The 22,462-nt window shown below is 41.3% G+C and overlaps 1 protein-coding gene across 15 annotated transcripts in view; it reads right to left on the bottom strand.

Annotated features, from left to right (window-relative positions):
* The window catches only part of kiaa1217.S (KIAA1217 S homeolog), a 261,072-nt gene that overhangs the window by 57,617 nt on the left and 180,993 nt on the right, over window positions 1-22,462 (bottom strand). For 14 of the 15 annotated variants that reach the window (XM_041567402.1, XM_018269086.2, XM_041567400.1 and 11 more), the window contains one exon: window positions 18,663-18,756. In XM_041567402.1, the coding sequence (XP_041423336.1) occupies window positions 18,663-18,756 (94 nt within the window). Of the gene's footprint in view, window positions 1-18,662; window positions 18,757-19,413; window positions 19,718-22,462 lie in introns of those variants that run through there. The other variant, XM_041567412.1, reaches the window with a different exon arrangement.

Consider the following 22,462-nt stretch of genomic DNA (forward strand, 5'->3'; position numbering starts at 1 on the left):
GCAGGTAAGTCTGTGTCTGATCTCAATCTTCTTCCCTGTATGTGGATGATTGAAGGAGGGCCCCACTATCAAGTGACTGCAGGTGATACATGAAGGACATCTATAGCATCCATTCTTCACCGTAGACAGCCACGTGCTTGTTCCCGTATTCTGATAGCAATGTGCTGGATCTGTTTTTACCAGGAGGTCCCGTAGATTTCGTCCTCTCTTGTATGAAATACGTGGTTTGCATCTAAAGATAGGGGGTAATGTCCGATCCCTCTCGAGGACAGACCAATGTGTATGTATTGCGTCCATCAGTGGTTTGTTGTCAGGAGTGAAGGTAGTCACATAAGTCAATCTCATATCCACCTCCTCATCGATCGCAGGAGGAGCACTCTCTAATAATTCCTCCTGAGTCCGCTCCAGTACTCTATCCTTACACTCAAGAAGCTCCCGTAGGTTGTAACCTCTTTGTATAAACCGTTCGATCATATCATCAAGTTGTTCAATAAGCATAGAGCGTTCAGTGTTATTCCTCACCATCCGGATCATTTGCGCATATGGAATGCTCTTCAATGTATGTGGTGGATGGCAAGAAGTGTGTAATAAGATCGTATTGCGGTCAGTCGGTTTTCTATAAGTAGTCGTTTGGAACCTCCCCTCCACAAGTTTTACTGTGAGATCCAAAAAGGAGACCTGATATTGATCAATGGAGGCAGTGAACCTAATGGTCGAGGTTAGCGAGTTTAGATCCTGTAGCATTAGTTCAAACTGTTGCTTGGTTCCTGTCCACACGAGGAACAAGTCATCGATGAATCGATATAGTCTATAGATGTATTTGCCATAGTGAGGCAATATCTTACTCTCCTCGTACCTCGCCATATAGAGGTTCGCAAAGGCCGGAGCCACATTCGACCCCATACTTGTACCACTGATCTGCAAAAAATATGACAGTTCGAACTTAAAGTAATTACAAGTGAGGCACAACCGAAGGAGATCCACTAGGAAATCCGTATGCGGACGTTTACTATCCGGAAATCCACATAGAAACTCATGAACAGTCTGAATACCCTCCTCAATTGGGATCACAGTATAAAGTGACGATACATCCATCGTGACAAGCCAGGACCCCGCCGGTACAGGGACTGCTCCCCGTATTTTTCTCAAAAAATCGCCTGTGTCCCTGATATAGGAAGAAGTGCTGGTTATGTTTGATTATTAGGATAGACCTACCACAAGGATGGATTCGAGTGATGCACGACGAGTGCGCCGCCAGGCGCTACACTGAATGATTTGACAGGAGAGACACGGTGACAGCCTTTGGGAGTACATGCACGATCGCGCGCACACGACGCTTAGATAATTACCGCCTACATGGTGCCGGGTAATCACTGGGGGTGCGCTTCGGAATGCCGCTTGTTACACGACACGGTGCCCAGGATTTTGATGGTGATGGTAATCACGGAGGTGTAGGTGTCTGCACTAGTAGAGGTGATCACTACAGGGAGGAGGTAAGCCCTCGCTTGACACTTGACTAACCGAGGTGATCATTTTTTCCTATAGGTTGAAGCGCTACCATTGGCAGGGCTGACCAGCTAAATAGTAGCGGTTGGGGAGCAGATTGTTAGATTGTTACTGAAATTGCGACTTGATACGATTGTTGCCAATTGCTGATCTTTGCAACTATGTGAATACACTGTAAACTTTATTATGACCCACTGTGAACTGTTGACGATCATTGATATTGTTTGACACTGGGGTGTATATCAGATACACCTATGACTAAGCGCCGGAAGGTGCGAAACGCGTAAGGTGGGCCTGGGGGGACTGAATGTAACCAAATATTTTTAATGATAATTTAAATAAAGAAATTTTTTACTGAAAAGTAAGCCTTTGGGACAGCTATCTTTTGGATACAAGGAATTTTGATATATGTGTCGCCTGTGAACTGGGGCGAGTACCTAAGGCTTCACCAGATGTAAATCAGAGGTGGATTCCCAATTTTGATATATGGTACTGTATTTGAACACGTCATTTGAGGGAGGGAGGTTGGGTTTTCGCGCCAGAACCTGGGTATTTAAGGGTAATTTGTTTGTATTCATGTATCTTTGACAAAGGCTGGTGTTGCAGCCGAAACGTTAGATTTTCTAATAAACGCACTATTTTGCAATAAGTCCTGTGCTGTGCGGCTTCTTTGGTGAAGATTGTATGCGGCTTTTGCGAGGCATGCACCCAGGCTACGTGACGACCGTTTATCGTGAGTGCTGGGATTTTGGGGAAGTGTCAGTGATTTTGACCGGCACCCGTGCACTGTGAAGTATAAGAGACATTTGCTAATTACCGAGTGATACTCTGTTATGGCGTCTGCTGAAGGGGGTGAAGTGATTGACATTCCACTGACTGGCTACCAGTTCTCCGATGCGGAAGCAGCCGAGATCCTTTTTACTGAAACTGCGGAGGAGATTAGCCCCTCGGCTTCCAGGATTGACCTGTATCATGATCTTCTGAGGCTCAGAGAAAGGGAGGTGGACTTGAAACTCCATGGGATATACCTATCTGACTTTTATAAAAAACAACATATCCCTAGGGGGTTTAGAATACGGAACATACCAACTATTGGGCGGAGCAGTGTCGAATTCTGCAAACGCTGGTGCCAAATTTTGAACAAATGTTCTATGGACTTAATGTTACTGGTGATTGAAGAGGTGTCCAGAAGTCTGATTTCTACACGCAGTGAGCTTGCAGCCTTTGAGAGTGCACATCTGACCTTTCTATCTACCGATATGGATACCAAATGGCTGGATAAACTACAGCTACAGCTATCCCGTTATACTACTGAACTACATAAATTTAAGAAACAAAAAGTGGTGACAGTCAATGCTGACTACCAAAATAGACGGGTCTACCGGTGGCTGACGGGTGGCGAGACGCACCAGCTGGGTAGATTACAGAGGTCCCAGACAGGAGGACAGGCCTTTCGTCTCGATTCCTCTGCATATACCTCTAATTCATCTGAGATGGATACCCCTGACATGAACAGGAGAAGATGGAATCCGAGAGGCAGGGGTGGGCGCTCCTACTCATCTAATAGTGGACGCGAAGGAATGGGGTCTCAGACGGCCTCATCTACACCTCTTGGTTCAACCCCTTTTTTAGACCGGGGCCCCCAGGCGGTCGACAGGGAAGGCCGCACAAAAGAAGGGGCGGGATTAAGCACAAGATCAACAACAAGAGGGGTGAAACCTCCGAGAAAGTGATCTTCAACTTGAGCTCCCAGGTACTGAATGAAGCTGAAATCAAATTGTTAACAAAGGGTTTGTCGTTTATTCCTTCCTTTTACAGTAAACCATTAGATATGATGACTGACATTCATAGATTTCAGCGATCACTGAAACTGAAAGAACACTTTCGAGTACCGGGCCAGCAAATTGAAACTTTTAAAACAAAAAGTAACTTTGAACCAGTCAACACCCCTAAGTCCATAGAGGCATTTACTCGGCTTCTGGTCGATGAGACCCATAAAGTAATCCCAGGAAGGGTGACACGTCCTAATGTAACGAAAGCTGAACTAGATGCTATTCAATCCCTCTCACACAATACTAATATTGTAATTAGACCCGCTGACTAAGGGGGAGCAGTGGTGGTGCAGAATTATAGTGACTATAGGGGTGAAATTCTACGTCAGTTGGGGGACGAGACCGTCTATCTACAACTACCGGGCGATCCTACAATTAAATTTAAGGCTCGGATAGATAAAATTATCGATATGGGCTATATGATGGGGTATCTCACTGAAAGTACTAAGAACTTCCTAACAAGTGTACACCCTATTTGCCCTATAATATATACTCTCCCCAAGATCCACAAGGACAGTGAAAAACCCCCTGGCCGCCCTATTGTGAGTGCGAGAGGCTCCCTATTACAACCACTAGCAAGATACGTGGATCATTTTCTGCAACCTATAGTCATGAGCACTTCTTCCTATATCAGGGACACAGGCGATTTTTTGAGAAAAATACGGGGAGCAGTCCCTGTACCGGCGGGGTCCTGGCTTGTCACGATGGATGTATCGTCACTTTATACTGTGATCCCAATTGAGGAGGGTATTCAGACTGTTCATGAGTTTCTATGTGGATTTCCGGATAGTAAACGTCCGCATACGGATTTCCTAGTGGATCTCCTTCGGTTGTGCCTCACTTGTAATTACTTTAAGTTCGAACTGTCATATTTTTTGCAGATCAGTGGTACAAGTATGGGGTCGAATGTGGCTCCGGCCTTTGCGAACCTCTATATGGCGAGGTACGAGGAGAGTAAGATATTGCCTCACTATGGCAAATACATCTATAGACTATATCGATTCATCGATGACTTGTTCCTCGTGTGGACAGGAACCAAGCAACAGTTTGAACTAATGCTACAGGATCTAAACTCGCTAACCTCGACCATTAGGTTCACTGCCTCCATTGATCAATATCAGGTCTCCTTTTTGGATCTCACAGTAAAACTTGTGGAGGGGAGGTTCCAAACGACTACTTATAGAAAACCGACTGACCGCAATACGATCTTATTACACACTTCTTGCCATCCACCACATACATTGAAGAGCATTCCATATGCGCAAATGATCCGGATGGTGAGGAATAACACTGAACGCTCTATGCTTATTGAACAACTTGATGATATGATCGAACGGTTTATACAAAGAGGTTACAACCTACGGGAGCTTCTTGAGTGTAAGGATAGAGTACTGGAGCGGACTCAGGAGGAATTATTAGAGAGTGCTCCTCCTGCGATCGATGAGGAGGTGGATATGAGATTGACTTATGTGACTACCTTCACTCCTGACAACAAACCACTGATGGACGCAATACATACACATTGGTCTGTCCTCGAGAGGGATCGGACATTACCCCCTATCTTTAGATGCAAACCACGTATTTCATACAAGAGAGGACGAAATCTACGGGACCTCCTGGTAAAAACAGATCCAGCACATTGCTATCAGAATACGGGAACAAGCACGTGGCTGTCTACGGTGAAGAATGGATGCTATAGATGTCCTTCATGTATCACCTGCAGTCACTTGATAGTGGGGCCCTCCTTCAATCATCCACATACAGGGAAGAAGATTGAGATCAGACACAGACTTACCTGCACATCGTAATATTTAATCTACTTTATCAAGTGCCCCTGTGGATTGTTTTATGTGGGGAAAACCATCACCAACCTAAGAGATCGGATGGCCAACCATAGAAGTTCAATAAGACAGGCACTGGAGATGGGCAAGGCAGAGACTCCTGTGGCATCCCATTTTCTGAAGTATAAACACACCCTGGCGAGTTTTAGGTGCATGATCATTGATCATGTTCCGGCACCCATCAGAGGCGGGGATCGTGAGAAACTTTTGTTGCAAGCCGAATTAAGATGGATACACAGACTCAACACGATCAGCCCGGGAGGGCTGAATGAGATGGTGTCCTATGCGCCTTTCTACTAAGGAGGGCTTAGTGTAATATGTTGAGATAACTAAGTCATTAATACTCAATTAGCAATGGGGCTTACAATGCTCTCAGTTTCAGTAATTAGCGAACATCGGGTGAATACAGGCTATTGGTCTTTTTGATTCATTTCTACATTAATTGGATAGTATTTTATATAATGTACTAGTTACGCTAGAGAACTACTGTAACACTAATAATGTAGTCATTGTTTTTAATATGAGGGTTGGGGTAATGGCGTAGTTCTATGCAGATTCCTACGAGGGTGGTATAATTATACCCATATTGTTAGAATGGTTGGAGATTCTAGTGTATTTTTTCTATAATTACAATGCTATATTTGATAGACGGGTAAAAACAGCATAATAAGATTTGCATGTGAGCAATTTAATATTTGGGGTTGAATACTCCAGTCTCTCTGTTACTTAGGTACACCTTGCTCTCTCAAGGGGGTTCCTCCGGTGGGTGGCTCAGAGCTCTTACCTTATAATTTGAAGGTTTTAGGGTTTTTTAACTATTTATGATCTTTTGTACATTTATTATCTTAATGTTTGACAGTGATTTATTCTTTTTTCTTTTGTATTTTTTGATTTAGATATGGCCCAGGAAGGGCTCAGACTTACATATCACGAATGGTTATGTTTGATTATTAGGATAGACCTACCACAAGGATGGATTCGAGTGATGCACGACGAGTGCGCCGCCAGGCGCTACACTGAATGATTTGACAGGAGAGACACGGTGACAGCCTTTGGGAGTACATGCACGATCGCGCGCACACGACGCTTAGATAATTACCGCCTACATGGTGCCGGGTAATCACTGGGGGTGCGCTTCGGAATGCCGCTTGTTACACGACACGGTGCCCAGGATTTTGATGGTGATGGTAATCACGGAGGTGTAGGTGTCTGCACTAGTAGAGGTGATCACTACAGGGAGGAGGTAAGCCCTCGCTTGACACTTGACTAACCGAGGTGATCATTTTTCCTATAGGTTGAAGCGCTACCATTGGCAGGGCTGACCAGCTAAATAGTAGCGGTTGGGGAGCAGATTGTTAGATTGTTACTGAAATTGCGACTTGATACGATTGTTGCCAATTGCTGATCTTTGCAACTATGTGAATACACTGTAAACTTTATTATGACCCACTGTGAACTGTTGACGATCATTGATATTGTTTGACACTGGGGCTGTATTTGAACACGTCATTTGAGGGAGGGAGGTTGGGTTTTCGCGCCAGAACCTGGGTATTTAAGGGTAATTTGTTTGTATTCATGTATCTTTGACAAAGGCTGGTGTTGCAGCCGAAACGTTAGATTTTCTAATAAACGCACTATTTTGCAATAAGTCCTGTGCTGTGCGGCTTCTTTGGTGAAGGAAGTATATATATATATATATATATATACACGTAAATGTGTTATTAAGCTGTGCTATGTCCAGTACTCCTACATTGTCTTTATACCTTCTCTTGCTCCCTCCCTGAGTCGACTACAGATGAATCCAACTGCTAAGAAAATGCCTTTTAAAGTTACAATAAGCGTTATAAATACGTGTAAGATAATGCTTTGTTTTGTTTTCCATTCTTCATTATCCTCTGAAGTTCTGTAGCCATAAGGAAGTAAGTGTTTTTTGTGATTACACAAGGAGTTGGAAAAACATAACCCTTAGGTCGAGGCATAATAAGCCAGTGAATAAAAGTGCCCTTTGTGCTTCGGGATTATGGAATGCAGCATTGGGAAGGGCACTGCCTGAGAGGGGGGGATTTTGTTCCTTAGAAACCCCCGCAGGAGCATGTGCTCTCCCAACGCAAGAAAAATGTCTCATAACAGCCTGATTTGGGAAGGTTTCACATTCCAAAATGATTGGAATTCAAAGAAATGAATGACCATGGAAGAGATTTCAGGTTAGGAGGCCTTAAAATATCACACTACTGAAACGTTCTGGCTATATTGTTTTTCCTTTCTACATATCCCACTACCCAACATCATTTTTGTACATTTTACATTTCAGTAAGTGATCAGTACAGTATGAATTACATGTATATATATACACCAGGTGTGCGTCAGCATATTTGAGTGGATATACAATTTTTCTGTTCAGCACCCGGTATTCGTACTTGCAGTGTGTGCCCGAGCCTTTGCATGTGTATATATATATATATATATATATATATATATATATATATATATATATATATATATATATATATATTTAACATTGTAAGGAAGCTTCTAGGTTCTGTCTGGAAAATAACCCCAAAGCAAAGAATCCTGGTGCAAGACATGGCAAATGAAAGAAAGTTGAGCGAATTAGTTCCCTATTATTTCCTATTCCAAAAATAATAAGTTCTATGCTGTCGGAGATCACTTTCCGAAGTATTAAAAAAATACATATAACAATTATTTTTAAAGCAGAATAAACCAATACAGGGCTTGAATCAGAATTCAAGAAAACCCATACGGTAGAGAACAGGAAAAGAAGGTTTGGAAAGACATAGGAGACATGAGAAATACAGGAATACAAATGAAGCATTGGCACATGCAGTGGAGTAAAGTGATTTGGGAAACAAATAGGAACCTTACAGGGCTGCCAAATACTTCAAAATAGTTGCCCCAGGTAATTGTGCCAAGGTGTGACATCCTTAGCATGCTTGTGCACATGGACCAATCATAATAATGCCATGTTCTGACTTTGGATAGACATTTCTCAATTTAAAAAAGTTTAAAAAGAAACAAACAAGCATGTACCTGCTATGGGGAGCACTAGTACACCGTTGTGCTTGCGAATGGTTAAAGTGCATCTGGTTTGGTCCTTACCAATGTACCTTCTCTGTCGTAGAATTGTGGATACAGCAGTAGCAGCAGGAAAGGGAATATTAGGCAGACAGAAGCTACCCGCTGTGTGCCCATTTGCTGATTTAGTATGTACATGACATGATTGTGCCGGCACAATAAGAAATAATTGCCCTTGCTGAAAGGAAACAAGATTTCCTTACCTTTCAGAATATAGAGATACCAGCTCAGGAGTCCTGGAGCCGAGCTGACAGCACATTAGCTAAGGATGAAGTGAGCATAGTGTTGTCTCAGCTCATTTGTGAGATCTAATGTAGCCACACTGCAGCTCACTGAGCCCTACAATCCTGCAGCTTTTTCTCCTACTACAACTTCAGCCGGAGCCACAAGGCATTTAAACCTGGGCTCAACAAAGTAGGTGTTCCTCACCCTGTGCGTGTTTCACTGTTGCAGCCAGGAGCCCCAACAAGGACACATGTTTATAAATACAACACATATCGTGTTATTATAACCTTTCAATGACAATGAAAGCCAGCGAAGAGCAGCCCGAAGGATCACTTTTTCGTGGCTCAGAAATTTTCAAAGAAAGCCCAATATCTGAAATTAAAACCAGTACCATAAAGAGAGGTCCCAGATCAAGGAACAGTTGTGACAGCTTTGCTGCAAATAAAATATCAGTCTTCCTACTGGATCTCATATCCGCAAAACCCAATATCAAAATTACTGGAAGGCCATCACCCATAGACTCCATTTTAATGAAATAATTTACATCTTTAAAAGTTATTTACTTTTTCTCTGTAATAATAAAACAGTACCTTGTACTTGATCCAAACTAAGATATGATTAATCCTTATTGAAGGCAAAACAATCCTTTTGGGTTAATATAATGTTTAAATAATTTTTTAGAGGACAAAGTATGGTGAGCTAAATTACAGAAAGACCCCTAATGGGGAAAACTCTAGGTCCTGAACATTCTAGATAACATGTCCCATACCTGTATATGTTGTCTTCTCTGTTAACAACAATATTATCAATTTATAGACTATCAACCAGGTGGTAACAGTTCTCCAATCTCAATTCTGATTTGCTTCTGAAGGTGAATTATCTTTCCTAAAAAGGAACACCCTTGTATCAGTGGATGTTCCCATGCCGGTTCACTTACATAGTAAATATCAGCAAGTCCCACACTGAAAAGAGTTGCTTAACAATTGCAATGAGAAGGTTTGAATACACAAAGGTCAACTCCCAGCTGTCTCTACACCCACACTCTGAAAACAACATTACAATGCATAGCTGGACTATACGATTTATAAATATTGGTACAGATATGGGAACTGTTATCCAGAATGCTCGGGACCTGGGGTTTTCCAGATAATGGATCTTTCTGAAATTTGGATCCTCATACCTTAAGTTTGCTGGAAAATCATGTAAGCATTAAATAAACCCAATAGGCTGGTTTTGATTCCAATAAGGATTAATTATATCTTAGTTGGGATCAAGAACAAAGTACTGTTTTATTATCATTACAGAGAAAAAGGAAGTTATTTAAAAACATTTGGATTATTTTATTATAATTGAGTCTATGGGAGATGACCTTTTGGTAATTCAGAGCTTTCTGGATAAAGGGTTACCGGGTAAGAGTTCCCATACCTTTACAGGGAGAAACTGGACTGCATATAATATTTTTTTTTAAGATTTTCTGGATAAAGGAGTGTTATGTTGGAATATGGAATTAATCCCTCTGAAGTACATCTCTTACAGTGAGGTCAAAGCAGACACTTTATTAAATTATTTAGGTTTAGGATTTATTTTATTATCAGTTCCCAAGAATGTCCCCAGAATTGTTCGGATACTGAGAAGAGATTGCAAAATTTAGCACAACTCACCCTTCCAGTGCAGGATAAAGAGCCGCATCACAAACAAACAATACAACGTGCACATCACTCTATATGCCTAAGCTCCCAGCAGTTGCAAAGTCTGCTTCCCCAATTTTTATTCTCCCAAAGAGATCATGGTAAATAAACTGGGAGATACAGTAGGAATAAATCATAATAATAACCTGCATTATGCAGCGTATAATACCAACAACAAAGGGGCTAGATATTGGAAGCCAGAGCTGGATTTATAGTGGCCGGGATCACTTGTCGCCCTTCTTTCCCCTTCCCTCCTCCCCTTCATATGTACGTGCAAGTCTTATCTTGTTGGATTTGGGGCATGGGGATTGGCGCATGGGAGATTTAAGGAACTTGCAAATCTTCTGCTTGTCCCCAGTGATGTCTAACCCATTGTGATGCGGCTAAAAGTCTGCCGCTCTAGGCCTGAGCCTTTGTTGCCTTTCCACAAATTTGGGTCTCTCGTAAGCCCAACTGAATCACAGAAATAAAAAGTTCGATGCTTGGCAATGGTGACCCAAACTGTCAGTGGGGGCCAATTACTCTTACTGAAACTGCCAGAACTGTGGGTTACGCTCTAGTCCACACATGACTTACTTTTATCATACATTTTAAAGAATATTTTCTTTTTAGCCTCCAGTAGTTTGAGATGTGTGTTACGTGTCTGCAAGAACAATTTGTATTTCATGCCCCCTCCTTTTTAAATTGTTAGCTATTTTGAGAAGGACCCACTGTATCTCTGAGTATTTATATTTAATTTGTATGTTTGGTGCATAAACCATTCTATTGCACCGTACTGCTGAATATGTCTTAATATTATTAGTTATAATAATATTCAGAGTGTATTAATTCCTCTTAAGATCCCAAACTTAGTAAGTTACTACCATAAATATTCTAAATATTCAAAGATATATTGAAAATACCAAATGGTTTGTATCATTTTTCTCTGCTGTTAGTTCTTCCATAACTTGCTGCTTTGCTCAAAGCATTAGTGCTCCCTCTCCTACACTTGACTATAAGATCATGTTCAATTCCCCTCACCTGCTAATTCAGGGAAGTGTTATTACAATCTTTAAGGAGTCCCACTGGAAACTGACCTTTACCTTTCCTATCTATCAAACCAGCTAACAGCTAATCCTCCATATTAAGGGCCTCTGCTGGTTTCAGAATTAATAGAGACATAAATGATCGGGCAGGAACAGAGAGAGTTCTGCATTTCCAGCGGCTCAAACCATAAACCTAATGTCTTCATCTGCAACATTTTCACCCTCGCATTAAAAACAGGGAACGAGAGACTAATGGGGTAGAATAGTTGTGGATATTTTACGGTAACATTTGCATTTTCTTTTTTACACATGCCTGAGATGCAAAGAATATGTAGAAAACAGTATCAGAAATCAGTGTGAAATGCACTGCCGGGTAAGAATATGTTGTTTTTCAATGGCAGTGAATGAAAGTATATATATATATAAAAAAAAAAAAACGTGTGCTATGGATCACAAGTGTGTTAAAGATGGTGTCACTACAAGAAAAATATGATATAATGGGAATAATTTGACAACTATAGTAAACTTTTTATTATAGTAAACCCTGAAACGCACCAAGGGACTTTAAATATGAAAAAAAGTTGTATTTAAAACATATGTATCACTGACGTTTCGGTCCCTATTGGGACCTTTTTCAAGGTCCCAATAGGGACCGAAACGTCGGTGATAAATATGTTTTGAATACAACTTTTTTTCATATTTAAAGTACCTTGGTGCTGGTTTTTCTTGATTGGATTATACACTAATTATTTCCGTGCACAGGGGCAGCCACAAAATGGCTTATCTGACATGAGGTGCTGTCTGTTATGAAAATCTATCTATCTATCTATCTATATATATATATATATATATATATATATATATATATATATATATATATATATATATATATATACACACATGATACCATAGGGGAGCACCACTACTGGAAGGTTCTCATCTTGCCTCAGTGCAGGCATGCCCTTAGGCTCAGTTGAGGGCTCAATACAGCGCAACATCACAGCAGTCCCTATGGGATATGACAATGGCATGGGTAATCATTTTGGTTATGTTTTGTAAGATGAAGGGTTGAATATGGGAATGATTTAGTAATCATTTGGATACAGGGAGTGAATGAGCGGAAAAAAAGATAAACACAAGGGCTTGCTGTTAGACATGGGTGTTTGTAGTGTGTTGGTAAGTAGATATCATATATACACCTCGTCTACTCAGAAGTCATTTAGTCCAAACGGCATTTTACTGGGTCACTTGTGAGAAGACATGAACGTTATGCAAGCTACAAGTCATAGACACACATACCTCCCAACTAGGGCTGCCACCTTTTTGTGGAAAAAAATACTGGCCTTCCTAAATATTTATCCTTTTTCCCGATTAATTACATTGGGATAAACCATCCTTTTTACCAGCCAGGCCGGTAAAATACCGGCCAGGTGGCAACCATACTCCCAACTGTCCCATTTTGAGCGGCACAGTCCCTCTTTTGACAACACAACCCGCAGTCCCGCGCCTGTACTGGAAAGTCCCCATTTCTATGCACGGAACAGCCAAAAAAAATACAATGTTTCTGATTTAAGTGGCTCTTGACAGAAAGCCCAGAATAGATACTTAAGATACATTTGTAACAGTTTTGTCTCTTTGGAGAAGTTAGACTCACAGCTTAAAGGGCAATTTGCCTTCATTAGTAAAACTGTAATAAAACATAAAAACTACAGAAATGTGGTGCGGTTCCTCTTTGCGTTTCCAGAATGCTGGAAGGTATGGACATGGGACAGTGGCAGCAAGGAGCTGATGATGTGTAAGGGTATCAAACACAACATGGCACTATAGATTAAACACTTATCCACATTTCTAATCAATTATAGAAAGATTTATTTGTCCTGCTGCAAACCATAACTGATTCTTTAAAAGCTCTCCTTAAATGTTATTTTTCCTGCATTTTTGGAGATACCGGGACTTTCCAGCATTTATTTACAGATAGCAGCTTACTTTATTATAACTTCGATGACTAAAACTTTTGGCACAAGGTCAGTAATAAGATCTTATGGGATATCCTGATACAACCCTTACGTTAAACATAATATACCTACACAGCCTGTTCTGTCTGTTGCTATGATTTTGTGCCAAAGCACAAATAGGATAATGTAATAAGAGACATATTATATACTCCAGTTCAAGAGAAACCAACTAATAGGAAGTATTTATTGGTCTGCTGGTAGTATTCTGATTGGTTTCTGCTGGTTACTAGACCTGGAGAAAATGTATTACTTTTTCTTCTTTTTCCTATAAGCATCATTAAGGGTGGTGTCTGGATGGACCTCGTTGGCCAATAAATTATTGCTAATCGATACAAAGCTTTGACACATAGGAGTGCAGAGTGAATAAAAACATGACAAAAGGCAAAAAGTGTAGCATGTGTGGCAATGCCAAAGTGTGCCGTACAGTAAAGCATTAAAAGGAGTGAATGGCCAAAGGAATGAGTGTAGAGTACAACTCCTATATTAACGTTGCAGTAATTGGTGGTTCATGGGGGGCCTAAAATATAGACAACAAGACAACATGCCACAATATGCCAAAGCAAAACTTTGTCTTACATTATAAAGTCGTCACATGAATGCGCTTGGTGAAAAGTGCTTGTTTTGGCCACCCAAGTGTCCCACCAGTCCCAGGCCATAGGAGGTGGAACAACTTGTTTGACAGTTCCAGCGGGACAAGAATGCACCCTAGGACAGGAGCATTACAGTCACCTTTACTGCAAAGTAAATAAAAACAGGCAACAAGACAAATTTGATGTTTGATTGATGTTCTGAGGCAGAGACAGGATCATCGTTCTAGGAGGAAAATCAAGACAGACAAACAATTCTGCCCTTTAAAGCAAATGAAATACAGCTGTAATAAATAGAACCTGAGAAGGATGGATTGCTCAACACTAACTAATAGGCTTATGATACAGGACAGTCGATTACCAATAGCATGGGAATGATTAATCCATACACCTGTTCTTTAAAAAGCATTAATACTCTTAAAGGCATATATACTTCCTCAAACTTCTAAACATGGCTTAAAGGGGATATAAACAGGCCTGGATTTATGGAAAGGCCACCAAGGGCCGGGCCTAGGGTGGCAGGACTTTAGGGGGCGGCACGCTGCCCATCCAAACCCACATTGCTTCAGAAATACTGGGGATGCTCAGGAGATAAAATAGTTTTTTAAATTTCCCATGCGCCAATCACCATTTCTCCGGTCCCGATGATGAAAACGAAAGACGTCAGAGGCCTGGGGGTGCCCGCCATGTAGATATAAAATAATCCACCTTACATTTATTCTGACAGTTGTGTGTGTGTATATATATATATATATATAAACATAGTTGTGAATTTCTCAACCTAACATTTTTTCTGGCTACAAGCAACATGCTCATGCTGTGAGTCCCTGACAGATTTCGCTTCCTCTGTGAACATCTGAGACTGGATGATTCCAGCATGAGTCAAAAATCGCCAGTTTACTGCTGGTGTCCAACATGGTTTAGCTGTTTGCAGTAGTTTGAGGAAGCACACTATTCCATTTATAGCTCAAAAAGTATGAAACAACAATAATACAAATGTAGTGAAAAAGAATTATGAAGCATCCAGTACAGTTTGGCTACTTCATAATGTTTATATCAGAAACGTTGCCCTTCCATTCTCCAAAATCTGAAAGAGATGTCAAGAGTTGCCTCTATAAAATAAATATATACAAATGCCCTCTTATCCTTCAGCTTCTGGGAATTCCATTTCCCAGCATTCATGGCTACATAACAGATAGCTGAGGCAGGGATCTGTGATCTGTACAGACTCTACAGAGAAGTTTAGTTGTATTATGGATGATCATTGCTGGGATTTCTCACTTCAGTTCCCACTATCGCTATATCTCCAAGAAATTTATGTAAATGTTCTCCTCATGTTTGCGTGGGTTTCCTCCCGCTATCCAAAACCTTATGGTCAGATAAATGAGCTATGTAGCATGTCTTTAGACTCCCTCCTAGCTTTGGATTTTATCTCACACACTTTGATCAAAGTCCCCCATGATTTTTTTGCAGCTCCTTTGATACAGAGCTGTGGCAGAACCTTTATATGGAATGTGTAAACAGATTCATTGCATTTAGCAATACCACTCCACCCACAGTGTAGGTGGGACCATGGCTTATGGCTCTAACCCACACTAGCTGTTTGTTTGTTGGAATTTAGGGGGATCCCAGTCATATCAATGATAAAAATGAATCCATCATGGGCAGAATATAAATGTCTTGCCTTGAAAAGGGCCTATATAAACAGATTCCGTCAAACTTGTACATTATGTGTTGCGTGTATCACTGGCAACAATGGAAAGGTCTTTTTTGGATGACAAGGGACCTCTGCTGTCTGGGCACATCCCATGAAAGTGGTCTGTATGAAGTAACTAAGGGCATAGTTATCAAATAAACAGCTTAAAGGCAAATAAAAAACTAAAAGGCAGAAGGTCTCCAGGTATATTCAAGGCTATAGTTAACGAAACTTAAATTTCTCCCAATTTGGACTTTTGCGTGGTCAAGGCTTCCACTAATTTGGGGTTCTGTAAACATACCAATAATATTTTATAATGTCTGAAGAAGCGATATGTGTATGGTGGTTCTCTGATCCTGATCAATATCCATGTACAATTGATGGTGTAATTGGAAAGATTTTAAAAAAAAATTTGATGCCCTATGTTGGCAGTTTATGTTGCTCACGAAGAAGTGAAGCTGAGGTCAGTTCCTGCTTACTTTCTGCTGTTCCCTTCATTCATGCTCTGTGCATGAACTATCGGATCAATAGGAAGGTGGCCATACTGTATGTGCCCCCTCGTACACTCTCCATTGATGGTGATAAGGTGGAGAGTGTACCACACGTATAGTGACTCCCAATGTCTTCCATAGACAAATCCAAGTTATTGTGTTCCTGTATTTTGGGGAGAACTGACACACATTACAAATTGGGGAAGGATATTGTATGCCCTTATGTAACTATACAAGCCCATCTGCAAATGTTACTTTGGTATTCTGGGCAAAACAAGTTAATGTTATATTTGTTCCACAGAACTGTCTGTCACAATTGAGTCTTAATGAGCTGCAAGTACAACAAAAGTTCATTCTGAAAGTGATTATTGCTGAATTGTCTCGGAGCAGCTGTGGATTCAGAAGAAGGGGTATAATCGCTTCTCACTCGCTATACACAACTCTGCAATTCTCTCTCTGGAAAAGGAACAGGACACAGTACATGTAAATCCAAGCAAAATATCGCCTGTGTAAATGGAGTAATTGCTGCACTAGAAAGAACAATACAGACTGAAACCTGTTGCAACGTTTTGGCGACTCAGAAAGGTCATAGATGGGCGCAATCCAATACGGTGCCCACAATAACTTAACCTATGGGATTTACCCTTATTAACACAATGAAAATAAATTCATACTATATAAAATGTAACAATAAACCTGTCCATAAACTTAAGTGGTCAGTTATTTTTTTGCTCTATATGACAACACACTGAGGCTATAGGTAAATCACTATCATTTGATGATGTCATAGAAACAGGAATTAAATAAGTGTAAGATATCCACCACTCCATTATCACTCCTGAAGATGGCTCCACTTAGCTGAATCTGCAGAGAAAAGGCAGGTTGGTAGCCACCATGTCTGAGTTTGTATAGCCTGGCCCCACCAGAAGCATGCACACAGCAGGCCAGGACCAAACTGGCTTCCAGCGATCATGCGCCTATTTGGCAATCAGCTACAAAGTTAAAGGGATACTGTCATGGGAAAAATTTTTTTTTCAAAATGAATCAGTTAATAGTGCTACTCCAGCAGAATTCTGCACTGAAATCCATTTCTCAAAAGAGCAAACAAATTTTTTTATATTCAATTTTGAAATCTGACATGGGGCTAGACATATTGTCAATTTCCCAGCTGCGCCAAGTCATGTGACTTGTGCTCTGATAAACTTCAATCACTCTTTACTGCTGTACTGCAAGTTGGAGTGATATCACCCCCTCCCTTTCCCCCCCCAGCAGCCAAACAAAAGAACAATGGGAAGGTAACCAGATAACAGCTCCCTAACATAAGATAACAGCTGCCTGGTAGATCTAAGAACAACACTCAATAGTAAAAACCCATGTCCCACTGAGACACATTCAGTTACATTGAGAAGGAAAAACAGCAGCCTGCCAGAAAGCAATTCTCTCCTAAAGTGCAGGCACAAGTCACATGACCAGGGGCAGCTGGGAAATTGACAAAATGTCTAGCCCCATGTCAGATTTCAAAATTGAATATAAAAAAATCTGTTTGCTCTTTTGAGAAATGGATTTCAGTGCAGAAGTCTGCTGGAGTAGCACTATTAACTGGTGCGGTTTGAAAAAAACATATTTTCCGATGACAGAATCCCTTTAAGGACATCACAATCTTTGGGAGTGTGGAAAGGTTGGGAAGTTGTCATTTGAGGTGCCTTGGATGTACAAATTACTTATTTTATCCTTTAAATACACATTGTACATTGTATGTGCATTCTTCCTTAGAAATGAAAGCCACCTGTTAAAAAGGTGATACATTTTTACTTTGGTCCATACTGTAGAGGCTAAACATGAGCAATACATGGGCATCTTCTGTCAAGGCAGGCGTATGGACAGATGAAAGATGGAAGAGACACCTGGACTTACGGTGGCCATACATAGGCAGATGGGCTAGCTTGGGGAGGCTTCCAAATGAGCAGATCTTGCATCCATATGCCCACTGTGAGTGTTTTGAGGATTGGGATTGAAGACCGCATTAATGAATTTTAAGCCTGCCAGATCGATATCTGGCAGATTTTCGGCCAGATATCAATCGGGGAAGCAAGTTGAAGGACCGCATACACTGGCCAATGACCTGCTGATTTTGTCTCATGTATGGCCAGTAAGTAAACACTCCTTTGAACCTACTGGCTCCTCCCACTGCGCTTTGTTCAGGATTTTCAACCGGGGCAAGGTGCAGAGAGCAGTAGCATTAATCTGGGCAAGGGTGCAAGTAAATGGGCTTTATAAGCACAATTCTGAACGCCTTTCGTCCCTGTCCACACTTAATAAGCCCCAATAGCTTTAAAAACATGGAAGCACAGAAATGTCCCAAAAGACTGACAGCGACATAACCGAAAGCGTATGATGTGCACACAACATGCTTAAGTATTTATGAACTATAAACACGTTCAGCATCACAATATCATCGGAGATATACAATTATCATCAACGCGTTTCACAGTCAGTTTTTCCTGCTGGCCTGACATATCTGTCTGAAGATGATGGGATTGGCAGCAACACAAATCATGGCAAAGCTGCAGGTTGGCTACTACAGTTTACATAAGAATATCAATTATTTTAAATTGCATTTCTACAATTCACAATGAGCTATAAGTGAAACAGGGGGTACTTACCCTTACGTCTCCATTGAGCGTCCCGCGAGTGTGGTTAAATGCGTGCGCAGGGTCTTTATTGTACACTTTGAGGAAGGCTCTGTCTTGTATGTTCCTGGAATCAGAAACACCGAGATCTCTTTCAGTTGTGAGAAGGTTAACTCTATCCATTTCCCTTTCAGCCTGCCCCGAGGAATCTCATCATTTCCCAGTTAAGACGTGAAGGCAGAAGTAAAATAAACTCATGGAAGCAGGCTGATTGCAAATACCAGAGGAGAAGTGCAGTGTTACAGTTGCGCAGCTCCCTGGGGAAGTTCTATTCTCTCCAAACAACTCCCCTATCAGGTGGTGCATGGCTCAACAGGCGTGGGAAGAGGGATCTATAGCAGGGAAGGGAGCATTGTGCACACAAACGTTCCCAGGTTTGGTTAATATTTAAAGGTCTCCCTGGCGAGTCTAAGGAGAGACAGGAAGCACGTAATTGATTATCTGGCACATTAGCTCATAACACAGGGATTTCTTTGTTCCGCATACAGCGAAATAGAACAAATGACCAGGTACAATAACAACATAGAAAGGGATGGAGGATGAAGAATGGTGGTAAATCAAGTTTATGCAACATCAAGGAGGGTCCCTGGTACCGTTCTACAGTTGGACTACACATGACGGCACCCACCCTGGCACCCTTAGGGTGCTGAGATTTGTAGTTCACCTAAAGCAGGTACAGTATAGCTCAATTGACCCCCAACAAGAGAAAGAAAGCATAACTTACATAGAGCCTTTTCCATGATCCCTAATTTCTGTCTGCATTACGACCCCTGAGGCATCCTCATACACACACAGAAGCAGAAGCAGCAGTTACCTCCCAGAGTTAAAAAGAAAATGGATTTATCAGAGCTGGAAGCTGCATTCCATTGTGGAACCCAGAGCAGCAGCAAGAGCGTCTCTTTCTCCAAATGAGCACTGGATTCCTTTGCTCCAGGTGCAGGGGCAGAGAGTTTGGTGGGAAGGGCTTACACACAGGCAGATTATGTTCAAAGAGGGGGAAAAAAAGAGAAAGAATGTTTTGGGCTGGCCCTTTTAGAGCAGGACTGTGGTGTGGAAAAGGAGCACCCGGAGCACAACCAGCATCGAATATCTCTTAACTCATTCTCAGCTTCCTCACTTGATTTTATTATTAGATTATTAGCCCACAGGACAACTGCAAATCAGAGGAATTATTCAGAATAATATCACCGAGCAATTACAAAGACAAATAATTAAAGGGAAACGGTCATACATAAACGATGAACACATTGGCATATCTTGTTCTGCAGCAAAATTCTGCCCTCTGTCGCTCATCTGTTCTGGAAACGCAGAGAAGCATTTACACACACAGTAATACACCCCTGCGAACTTTTGTAACAAAGCGGCTATCAAAAATAGTAGGACAACTGTATTTTTATAGCATTAATATACTCTACACCGCTTTACAGTGATTATATATTATACACTGCTACAGAAGAACTTGCAATCTAAAGCTGGATAGAGCTGCTCTAATAAAGGCTGCTCCCCAGACCAACTCAACAGCTTATCAGCCCTTGGAGGGTCTTGTCTGGATGGTATTTGGCCAAAAACAGGGCAGATTCTATTATCCTGTGTCTGCTATATAAGGGCAGAGACGCAAGCTGCTATTTCGGGAGATAAGTCGCCCAGCGACAAATCGCATCTTCTTTGGGTGACTAATCTCCACAAACTGCCTTCCCGTCGGTGGGATGGCACTTGGAATGCTTCGTTTTCCGAAGTTGCCTCACGAGGAAACTTTGGTCGACTTTGGAAAGCCGAAGCAATCCGAGAGCCAGTGCTTGGAGATTAGGGGAGATTAGTCGCCAGGCGACAAATCGCCTCTTCTTCGGGGACTAATATTCCCGAACTGCCTTCCCACTGGCTAGAATGTAAATCGCCGGCAGGAAGGCAGTTCGGGGAGATCCGTCGCTCGAAGAAGAAGCGATTTGTCGATGGGCGACTAATCTCCTGAAATAGCAGCGTGTGTCTCTGCCCTAAAGGATAATAATAACAGTTGTCCTCCCATCACTATAAAGTGGATCTTACCATGTGTACCAAGCTTATGCTTTCAAATTCACACATTTTAGGGTCAGGTTTATCAGGAGCCAATACACAATATGTTTTTGAGTATGGGAGAAAACTGGAGCAAGGAAATTTACACAGACATGGGGAACAGTGTGTATTGAGTATGAATAGCACACTCTAGGGTGCAAGTGTTATAATAAGGCACAGATACTCCTAACCTGAGCACCTATAAATGGAGCCCTAGCCAGGCAGGAATTAACCATGGGGCCCTTGCAAGCACCAGTGTGCATATAGGTATAGGAACCCTTTTTTATGGGACTGTTTTATTTGACATTTGGGTTCCAGGGAGACATGGGTGGCCCCTTATTATCTTAGTGGAGTCCAACGTGAGGAGCATGTATAATGACACTATGAAGATATTATCTCAGTAGGACACTGGAATGCAAAAAATAATTTCTTGCCAGGGACACTATGGATGGGTGTTTGTTGGATATGATAATAGGGTCCCAGACAAAGGCCCACAGCTTTTTAAGTCCCAGAAAAATGAATTTGTCCATATTATTGTCTATATCCTTCCCTGTGGGTACAGAGTTATGGGGCACTAGGATACGCACTGGAATGCAGAATATGATATGTGCCTTTAATCAGTTAGGTGTTTGAACTAAGGATGCACTGAATCCCCTATTTTGGGATTTGGGCGAATCCCGAACTGGATTTGGACCTTAATTTGCATATGCAAATTAGGGCTAGGGAGGGTTAACGAGAACCTGCATGGTTAAAAAAAAATTTAACTTCTTTGTTTGCGTGATGAAGTCACGTGATTTTAAGGATTTGGATTTGTTTCGGAAAGGCACTTGAATTCGTCCGAATCCTGCTGAAAAAGGCAGAATCATGGCCGAATCCCGAACAAAATCCTGGATTTGGTGCATCCCTAGTTTGAAGTATTTTCCTTCATATATCATAGAATTCAATTGCAGTTATACATTTGTAAAAAAAAAACAACAAATTTGAAAAAAAAGTAAAAAATATCAGCATCTGTTCCAGCCTTCATCCTACGAAGTAATTATGTTTACAGCGGTTGCTTCCTCTGGCTAATTAACACATAGAAGCAGCCGGCACCTCTGCATTGTAAGGGGAAAATGCTTTGTTGCAAGGCCCTGTTCAGACAGTTTATAGCCCTCCATACAATCATTAGTCTGTTGTGCCGACACTTCGTCTTGGAGTAACAAAACTCTTGGGGGTTTTAAAAAAAAAAAGCCTTGCCAAATAGTAGGGCTTAAAATCAGCCCCATGTTTCAGTAATGATAGGCTCTTAGGGTGCTGTCCATATATCATTTCATAGGCAATAAAATCTGCCTTAATAAAGTAGTCAGCACTTACACATGCAGCAGTTCCACTTATGGATATGAACATGTCCATACTGATTCACATACTGTACCTTTATAATGATCTTGAGGTAACACAATAATAATATTATTTTCCTTAATTAATAAATCGTAAATCAGTAAAATTGTTTATCATTCACATGAGTCCCTGTCCATGGAGCGGCAGCAAGGTAAAAGCATATGCGTCTCCGAGAAAGACACCGCTATGGGAGTGGAATGAGGTGGGCCCCAGATCACTACATCACCCCATTTTCTATTAATCTCTCTATTTTACAGGAGATATGTGACCAAATAAGGTTAATATTTGTTCATCATACATGTACAGTACAAACTCTCGAGTGTGCTGAATTATTTGCATCGCCAATA

This window comes from Xenopus laevis, chromosome 6S, assembly GCF_017654675.1.
Source record: "Xenopus laevis strain J_2021 chromosome 6S, Xenopus_laevis_v10.1, whole genome shotgun sequence".
Lineage (NCBI taxonomy): Eukaryota > Metazoa > Chordata > Amphibia > Anura > Pipidae > Xenopus > Xenopus laevis.